This window comes from Tinamus guttatus, unplaced genomic scaffold, assembly GCF_059628265.1.
Source record: "Tinamus guttatus ecotype Peru unplaced genomic scaffold, ASM5962826v1 Tinamus_guttatus_pri_ptg000060l, whole genome shotgun sequence".
NCBI classification, from domain to species: Eukaryota; Metazoa; Chordata; class Aves; order Tinamiformes; family Tinamidae; genus Tinamus; species Tinamus guttatus.
In genome coordinates, this window is record NW_028288594.1 from 10217346 (window position 1) to 10227419 (window position 10074).

At 36.4% G+C, this 10074-nt stretch overlaps 1 protein-coding gene across 1 annotated transcript; it reads right to left on the reverse strand.

Annotated features, from left to right (window-relative positions):
• Window positions 1-212: 212 nt before the first annotated feature.
• LOC104573963 (ropporin-1) lies at window positions 213-9786 on the reverse strand. Its single transcript, XM_010221200.2, has 6 exons — window positions 9757-9786; window positions 6594-6720; window positions 5613-5730; window positions 4686-4847; window positions 1317-1492; window positions 213-373 (listed from the first exon to the last, which is right to left on the reverse strand). Exons 2-6 carry the CDS (start codon window positions 6707-6709, stop codon window positions 307-309), a joined length of 639 nt encoding a protein of 212 aa, XP_010219502.1. The 5' UTR covers window positions 6710-6720; window positions 9757-9786; the 3' UTR covers window positions 213-306.
• Window positions 9787-10074: the final 288 nt, after the last annotated feature.

Sequence of the window (10074 nt, forward strand, 5' to 3'; positions counted from 1 at the left end):
ATGGCAATTTGTGCAGAAGATGAGGACAGCCACTTAGCTTACAATCTCCTTGACATAATAGTAATTACATTGAAATGTCATTCTACATAAAAAGTAATGTCCTCTTTGAACAATGATTCAGGAAAATGTTGTGTTTCACCCAAGGTTTCTCTTAATTCACACGTATACTTTCTGGTTGACTTGAGCACATTTATTCACAGAGACACACACAAAAAAAAGACATTGAGAACTCTGCTGGTAATGGGGATATCTGTGGTATGTGTTTTTTCATCCTTCTTCGTTAGAGTCTTGGAAAAGTTGTGCCACTTACTCCAGCTTGACACGAGGATTCTTTGTAAAATCATTCACTTTAATTAGGCCATCTGGTCCAATGCTGTATGAAGAATAAAATTTACATCTGTTAATTAAAATTATACTTTCAATATAAAGTATTATAAAATAATACTGATTATAAGTTTCCCCGCTTCAATTGGATTTTTTTCTCCTAAGCTCTGTTGAAATGCCTCTTCAAGCTTTGTTCTTTGGTCCTGTTCCAACACTTGAGGGATACTTTTCCATTGATATTATGAAAGGGGGAGGTGGTTTAGACCTTCTGCAAGCTTCATCGTGACTTTTCTCTTCATGCATTCTGTACATAGAGTAGGCTGTTCATCTCTTCATTCATTTACATAAATACTAACTCTTCCCAAAAAACTAAACTAAACAACTAAACAACTAAAATCTATGATGTTTTTAAAATATTATATGGCAATTACATTTCATTGTAAAGACTGATCAGCATCTAAAACATGTCTCTTCTTTTCTTTTGTATCATATCTGTTCAGCATCTGACTTCCAGAAGACTATAAAATTTGCACTAATTACACTACCAGCTTTCTAGGGACTAAACTAACTGGCACAGTAATTTATTATGTCTGTAGTACAGTGAGAACATGCTTGCAAACAAATGTTATCTAATAAATTGGAAAGCAATGCTCCTGAGCATCCAAATAAGAAAGTGTTATTTATACTGTAAATTTTTGAATCAGAGTCATTGTCTTTGTCAGTTATGAAGCGTCTTTGATGCTATAAAATAAATAGCAATGATTATGCTTCTGTCCTTTTAGACTTTGTGTCTCCTATAATTAGTTAACTTGTTGGATTTAGCCATTCTTTATGCTTCGCCATTTTTACTTAATACTAGTTATTACTTATTATTACTAAATTTTATTTTGTATCTTGAACCTTCTTCACTCATCCTCTGTTGTATTTATCCTTCTTTCTACATTTTCATAGCTAAAGTATAGCAAACTACAAAAATGAGTGATCATACTTACATCTCCTGTTCAATGTAATTTAGCATTCGGCTGACATGGGATGCTGAAATCTCTCCATCCACTTCAGCAATGTAAGTATAGAGAAACTGGAAAGTGCTGAAAGGAATACGTGGGGGTCCTTGATCGTGATCACCATGTAAAACCTCACATATGATTTTCAATGTTTTTGCAATAGTCTGTTGGAAAAGAGAACAAACAACAAAAAAAGCTTCAATTTAGCTTTGAATGAAGAGACCAGTAGTAAATATCATTTAGTGTGCAAATAATGTCAAAGGCAATAAAAATGTCCTTGCAAACATGACATAAATAAAAAAGTATAATGGTGTCAGCAATGTCCTGGATAGATAAAGAGGATTTCTTGGATTTCCTTGATTTGTTCAAACTAAATTTTATGTCATATCTGAAGAATTAGTTTATGTGAGGGTATAAGGACTATGTTGTTGATGATGAGGAAGAATAATTTTTTTTTTAACAAATACTGTCATTAGTATGAATATGTGATGCATATAGGGTGAAAGTTTAGATATTCCACCTAATAGTCACTTAGTTTTTAAAGTTCACCTTTTTTATTCTGATTTTTTATCTGATTTCTAAATATGGATGGTAATTTTGACCTAGAACTGCAGAAAATCTTGCCCACTCTGTGCTGGCTCTAATGTGCAACTTTGCATTGATTTAGGACTTTGCCAGTTCTCAGTCTCTCCATGACTGTCTGCTGGAAGAAGTCACTGTATCTTAAATCTGTTCCTGTACATGTAATGTCTCAGCAGTATGTACAGTTGTGCAGTGTTTTTCAGACTTTATGCATGGTTACATAATTCAAGCTAAAACAAAAACTGGTGGTTCCCAAAATCTGGTGTATAATTCACAAAGTCACATTTTTATTAGAGTCCAATAAATAAGAATTAGAATTACAAAAAAATATAGGCCTACAAGGAAACTCTAGTTTGTTTTTATCTGGAGTGAGAATGTGAACAGGTATATCCTGCAGAAACAACTCAGCTATTCGTTAGGAAAAAAAGAACACAGAGGGAAATAATGACCAAGTAGTGATGATGAACTATGAGAAAAGAATGGTGAAGTGGAATGTGAGATGCAGCTCATAGTGCAGCTTAATGCAGCTCATTGTGCAGCAGACTATGTACTCAGAGAAATCCGACTAGCTGAGCTGTGGTAGAATGAGTTCTATAGCTCTATTGTGATAAATTATGTTCTCCCTACCAGAAGCTGGCTGATAAATTGGAGATAATTTTGAAAATAGTGACAAGGCCAATATAAAAAAAGAGATGTGTAAGGAAAGTCTCAAAGCATAAACCAGGGAAAAGCTGGCTGAATTATGATAATTCATAAGCCAATGAGAATTTAATAAACCATCCAAAATCAAGAAACTGATACTGAATTACCTGAAGTACGTGTGCGTGACCATAAGATGGTGCCACCCGATTATACAATATGTACTCAAAAAAAAGACTCATCATTTCTTTAAGATAAATCGATTCACAACTTCTTTTGCTTAGGTAAAGTTAGGAGAAGAGTTGCTGGCATTTCATAGAATTTTTGTCAAAACCTGTCTTTGCAGAAAAATATGCTGATAGGATTTATGTTTTGTTCATGAAGGGCTATGTATGAAAATAGTACTAATGTTTTACTAAAACTTCATTACACTAGTTTTTGTTTCTCAACTACGTTTAATATTTTCTGTGACATCAAAATGATCTTTATAAACATATAGGCTATTTCTACAGCACGTAAGTTCAGTATCACAACTACAGCTAGCACTACAAACTATATTAACAGATGAAAAACATTTCTCATTTTCGTGAAAATCTGGAAAAAGAGTAGAAGCAACAGATGAACAAATACAATCTCTAAGGAGAGTTGACTCAGAGCCGTTTTCTGATATTCTCATGAGTTCCTGTGGTATTGGAACTGATGCTAGCAGCAAGAATCAAGGAAGTATGTCCCACCGAGGTTAAATATTTTAAATCTTGTTGTTTTAGAAGCAGATACATAGGTGAATAAATTCTGATCTCTGAGAGACCTTTAAAATAATCTACTGCTACTGTAAACACCCGGAGACCTTCATCATGAACTTTAAGCTTTAACTTCTGTTTGAGTTGTGATAGATCGTATTGTTCTGGACTTTATGTTTTATTCCCAAATCATCATCTCTCTCCACGCTTACATCCATGGCCTAATCCCATCTGGTTTAAGGCTTTCAATTATAGAATGAGGTTGGTTATATTAATATAGGGATACAATAAAGGTGTCATAACTAATACTCTGCTAATCCTCCAAACAAACCGATATATGAATTGGAGAACTCTGCAGTCTCCAGCATGCGAACACTACCGTGCAGGTATATGGAATGAGAGAAGGCCTTTCATGATACCTGCAGGTGCGTCAGTTGCATCAATACATCTGATCAGATCAGCTCAGTAACTTGGTTGTCTTCCTCGGTTTGCCAATAGAAAATCACAAATCCATTTTCCTTTATGAAATGGTGAGGAAAATCAAAGAAGCAATGTGTTTAAGTACTGTGAGAAGTACCTACGTACCTACATTGTGTTTCTGAACACAATGAAGTCAATGATTATATTTGCTAGGCTGTTGACAGTAACATAGCTTTATATATATATATATAATATATTCTGTGTCTAGTGTCTAGAAATTATGAGAGCAAACTGCAACCTGTTTACCATAGGGCCTGACTATCCATTGCCATTAGACTCAAATGTAGTACCTCCTCCTTTGTTTTCTATGGTCAGAAAAACATGAAGTGAAAGCGTGCGTTATGACACCAAGTTTCCCTAGCGTTCATAAATTTCTTTGAGAGATACTGCCTGAGTATTACACAGTGATGAAAAGTTGTTTTCCCTGACACAAGAAGTTTGCTACACTCCTCCAAATTATTACCTATACAAAATCAGAGTGACTGAAGAGCAGCAAGACTGAGTGGTTCATCCGTCATATCTGCTGAGTGATGCTAGAGACAGAGAAACTCTTTTGTTTTAGCCCTCATAGCTACAGCACTGCAGAAATGTCTGTGAAATGAAGCCTCCATCACTGTCTTTCAAACTTCCTTCCCCTGTGTTTAATTGGTTGCAAATTGGCTGGAAGGAAAAAAGCTCGGAAAATGCATACTGTAAATATTCGGGCTGTCTTAATCCTTGAAAGAACACAGTTAAAGTAATTGCCTTATTCCTAAAAGGAATTTGCTCTTGACTTAAAAAACAACAACTGTGTTAGTCAATGACATGGTTAAAATGCCTAATTACTTAGTCTTCTATTTCTACCCAAACAGGAACTCAAAATCAATATATAAGAAAATATTCATATAGCACAACATAAATTTCTGAAGAATCTCACCATTCCAATTGGACTGCATGCCAAGGCTAAAAACTTCAGCCACTCAATTTCTTCTGTAAAACGCCCAACATTCATTACACTCGTGAATAAGTCTTCTGGGAGATTCAGTGACTTCCACATGTGAGCCAATTCATCTGCAGTGATTATGAGCCTCCCTCCCACCTGGAAATAAATATGAATAAAAATGCATCCCAGGAAAATGAATGCTGTTTTGTCTTAATTTACAGTAAGACAAGAATTTATCTTATTTAATCCAAAACAGCCCCAGAATATTTGAATGGGGCTAAAGCTAGGCTTTTGTTTTTGAAGTAAGCTGTGGTATTTGTGGCCTAGACTTAAAAGATGCATCAGTGATACTGCAGAGTACCTGGATGCCTGAAGCTCACATTTTCCTGGGATAGCTAAAGATCATGGCAAAATTAAATCATGGAGAAAATAGTGGGAGAAAAAAAAGTGGAAGTGAATAATGATTACAAGTTATATAAATACAGGTAAAATTAACAGTATGAATACAGAAATAATTATTTCTACAACATCTGGAAGGATGTTAGTTTTACAGAATTGTGGCCTGACTGCGATTTTATATTTGTTAGTGGACATTTAATCATGCAAGTTTTCTGTTCAACTACAGTGGTATGACTAAGTATGAAAACCATGATTAGCCAGAGCCAAAGGAAGCACAGCTGAAGAAATAATTCTGCTTTCCACTATATGGAAATGGCTAAAACATTAGTTTTTTTTTTTCCATATATATTATATTTATATTAACTGGATAGGATACTTATAGACATAAAACTGAAAACAGGCTATCCAAACTGAAAATGTGGTCACCATAACAATATTATTGGAATAGTGTAATAAACCCTTATACATATATAAGTTATCAATCTGTTTCTTGGCCCCAAAAGTAAGGAAGGTGTTTCTTACCCTTTGATGTAGGATTTTTAAGAGCTCTGGTGTGACATCTTTCCATTTTGACCAAGGCCCCCTTTCTTGTTCTTGTTTTACTGGAGGGATATCACCACGGGCCACAGCAGTAAAGTAGCTAGATGAAAAGATAAAGAGGTGCTTGTTTTCCAAATATCTTTAATCAAAGCACATGTTTTAAAAGATGATTGAGGAGCTTGTGCTTGCTAGACAAAAGGTGATGGGTTTTAAGTGTCTGGCATATCTGTTAACTGTTTAGATTTTAAATAGCACTGTTTTGTTGTGTGCTGTCAGTGGGCTTGGTTATTCATACTCAAACTGGATTTCAGGACCTGATCCAACACTCATTGTAATCAATACATAGTCTTTCCACTGACTGTAGAGAGATTTATTCACTTCAGAGACTGCCATAGGAGCATGGATTCATTGTAGTGTGTCTGTTTACTCTGTTTCTACATAGGGTTTTTACACTTTATTCTGGGGTTCTCTACCTGGATTGCTATCAGGGTTCAATTTAGCTGCATTGAAGTTATTTCTGGTATGTCTGAACAGACTGTAGTGAGGGCAGTGATGTAGTATTGACTTACTCTAAACTTAGCTGAAAGTTTATTCTTGTCATGAGTCTAAACTCAGATCGTACAGTGATCACAAACAGTTTTGGCCAGGCTGAAGTACTTAAGCACAGATATTTACCCTCACTGATTCTTCACTCATGGAGAAGAATGTAAAATAAGAGTCAGCCTACTGCAAATACAAGCCGGTATTTTGCTTTTGCCATCTGTAACTCTGTGTATGTCCAATTGCTGCACAGGGCTGTTAGGTTACTACAACTGGAAGCTCAGCCCCCAAGATGGGTGAAACAAGGTAACTCTAATAAATGTCAAGGGGCAGAAGATGGAAATTATCAAGACTTCTATGATTCCAGCACAAATCATTTGTTATCAAGATTTTCTTTTTGAAAAAGAAAAGAAATTAACATACTCTGCAGACCATTGCAGCAAATCTGGAGGCTGGGTTTGCATAGCAGCTTTTGCATACTGCTTTAGCACTTCTCGCAGTTTTGTAAAACAGCATGCTTGTTTATTTGTACACGACATAATTACAGCACCTGTGAAAAAAATAATACTTCTGTAACATACTTTGTCTTTAATGGCATGTACAAATATGAATTAGTAAAATTTTCATACAATTCAGTCCTCTCCTGCCAAAAAACAAAAATGAGAAAAAAACACCTATTAGTCCAAAGCTTAACAAGCTTAACTTACCTGGAAATTTCCACTCCCGTTGGGACACATGGAATTAAATTTTAAGTTAACTGCATTCCAAAGGAAGTGATATAGGTGTCATTCGCTAAGGTAGAGCTTATGAAACTCTTTCTTGCAAAAGTTTTTCTTCTCAGTGCTAGTAGTATAGTTAATAAAGGCTCAATTAATTATAATTAATACTGGAACATTGCTTTAAGTTTTTCACAATGTCAGTGTTCAAATGATAGGTAAGACATAAGGAGAAGGAGAAAAAATATATACTTATTACATATTTTATGTATTTATATATATTTATGTATATTATATGCAAGAACAACAAATCAAATTTCCACATAGGATGGAGAAATCTAATTTCACTTGGAAAATGAAGTCAGAAGCAGTTAGATTCTTAGTGTTATACAAGAAAACTGATTGACTTTCTGGCTTGGCTTGAGCTCAGATCTGCCTCATCACTACTGGGAACTTTCTGAATCAGATCTTATTAGAGGTATTTTTTACTTGTCCTAGACCTTAAAGCATTTGAAGTAATTAGAAAGCTTACTATTTACTTAATATTTGGCTTCTGATTACCTTACCTACATTAAAGGGTGCAAGTAATAGCCTGAAAGAAAAAGGTCGTCTTCATCTTAAATTATTCAGGAGGAGTAAAGAGCATTTGATCATCAATATGGTCACCTTCACCTTAATTATCTTATGTGCAGAAAAAACTTGATTTCAAGAATGCTTTAGTCACAGAAAATCTTTTATTCTCTAAAATAGGATTCTCCTAGCCTCTGCTTTGTATGATGGAGAGCCATGTTTCACTTTTCGTATTCTAGCTAATCTTTACTTTGAATGTCTATTTTCTACCATGTTTCATTTACAGTATTTCTTAAAATTCTCAAGAAATTGTTTTTTACTTCCACTTAGGAGTAGGCATTTTAAACCTTCAATGAAATCCTTGTCATCATATTTCCTTAATTTGTAGGGCAAATACTTGCAAAAGCTTCCTCAGGATTTATGTCATGTCTCTTTTATGGGAAAAGAAAATAAAGATTGTCTTGAATTTTGCCCAGCCTGGTACTGAGAATGACTGAAGATCTTTTCTGATCTGAAAGCTGTTTGTTGTCTATGGGAAACAAATTTAGTGACCTCAGTCTACTTTATAGTGACTATGTTAGCCTAATTTATGACTCCTGCAGCAGAGACGATTGGAAACGTAAAGACTTGAAGACAGATTTTCTTTTTTTTCTTTTTCTAATATGAGTCATCTCTTCAGATTACTGCTGAGGGATGTTGCTGACTTAGGCCAGGGAAGCTTGGTACCTGTGCCTTCTCATCTGGAGAAGCAAATAGGAGAATTATATAAGAGAACATATCTAAAGTAAGTGCTGTGCTCTGTGTCTTTCTCTGACAACTTCACTGCTTGCATCAACTTTCAGCTCAGACCCACTGCAGCTCTTGTCATGTCAAGGCATGGGCTGCCTTGTTTGCTCTGCAAGCCTTTCCTCAGGTGGACAGGGTCTGCTTCTTAAGACTAAGCTGACCTGACAGCCTGGGTGTGAAGAGATGATCCTGAAATACAGAGGCTGTTCTAGCTTTTGGGTAAAATCTATAGGCTTTTTTTTTTTCTATTGGACTTCTGTCAAAATGCTGGATTTTTTTTTTCATATCTTTCTCTTAGGCCTGATTTACAGATCTATAATTTATTCCCAGCTTCATGCAAGGAGAAGCAGCGGCCTCAATCCTAGCCTTCTCATGAAAGAAAGCTGGTGAGCAGAATAAGCTATTTCTTTGCTGTCTCCCTCTGAAGCTCTCATCTGCACTCACATCTCTAATCCCCTTCTGATTCTATTAGTTGTTTGTTTCTTCCCTGTGCCAAAAGGGCCAGCCCTTGTGCTCTGGTGAAGCCTCCCTTACAAGTTGCAGTGCTGGCTTCTTGCTTCTTGTCTCATCTGGTCTCTTCCTCTTGCATCTGTGATCTACATTACCATGTCCTGAGCTTGGTGGGGCGTAGGCCTTTAAACCTGGGCTTTAAAAAGAGTGGCTTCTGAATGTGCTTCAATTACTATGAACTAACTTAGGCTAAAAATACAGGCTTTGTGTTTTTCAAAAGGTTTGCAGATCCTGGTATTAAACAAATGTCTTAATACTTTAAGAAAAAAGTCAGGAAGGCAGATCTGCTTTTAATATTTTAATATTTGGTATTTGGATAATGTTTTTTGCATGAGAACTGAAGGATGAAACTGGAAACAACTATTTACAGTCTTGAAAGTGTTTCATTTACTTTTGTTGTTCAATATGATTAACAGTGAAAATGAAAAAAAATAAAAAAGATCATGTTGTAATAATCTACCAACTGAGTAGTAACAGACAAAAGCAGACTTGGAAAGTATTACCTCAGAACAATTTTGGAGATGAATTCCTACTGCCCAGAGTGCTAATCAAGTTGTTGGATCAACAAGTGATGCAAAGAAAATCATTTGAACTTCCAAAATATTTGTAAGTCACAATGAAAAAAAAAAAAAAAAAAAAAAAAAAAGACCTCCCAATAGCTTGACTCCTTCCGGGCACGGAACACCTATATTCCTACATCTGAAACATTCCTACCACTGTATGAGATTTGCTCTGCTTAGTGCAAGTTTTCCTGCGTATGTCTGAGAATTCCCACGTTCCTCTCCTTGAGCTGATTAGCTCCCTTTCTTGGACTATTCCTCCCCTGGCCAGGTTCTAGTTTCTCTTCAAAATGGTTAGCAAATTTTCATCCTGAAATACCTCCCTGGGCTCTTACACTTCCCCACCAAACTGCCCTGGAGCAGGTAGTTCCCCCCATTCCATGACCAGCTTCCACACCAAGAAGTGTGTTTCCCAATCCCTTCATAATTTCCACCTTACCACACCTGCTTCACTGCAGTCCAGTGTGTACCATTTTTCCTCTGTGTTCATGCTCAATCCAGTTGTCTCCCTTCTGAGCTGCTTGCCCACCCACTGCTCCTCTCTCCCCGGTTCTGAGTTCTTCCCTGTTTTCCAATTTTACCAGAGGCCGAGGTTCTCCCTGGGGAGCTTGGCCGGTCTTCAGGTGAGGACCGTCAGACTCGACTCTATGAGCAGCTCCGTGCCCCTGGCATCTCAGCTGCAGTCTGGAGACGTGTGGGGACAGGCTCCTTGTTCTCTGCATTCCTGCGTGTCCTGGCAACCACAGTCCACATCACAAGGGT

Bases quoted from the DNA above. Each gene is read 5' to 3' on its own strand.
- LOC104573963 (XM_010221200.2), bottom strand. From the start codon at position 6,709: ATGTCGTGTACAAATAAACAAGCATGCTGTTTTACAAAACTGCGAGAA. The intron at 5,731-6,593 runs GTATGTTAATTT...CTTTTCATCTAG, and splicing joins TTGCTGCAATGGTCTGCAGA to CTACTTTACTGCTGTGGCCC. The intron at 1,493-4,685 runs GTGAGATTCTTC...CTTTTCCAACAG, and splicing joins CATGCAGTCCAATTGGAATG to ACTATTGCAAAAACATTGAA.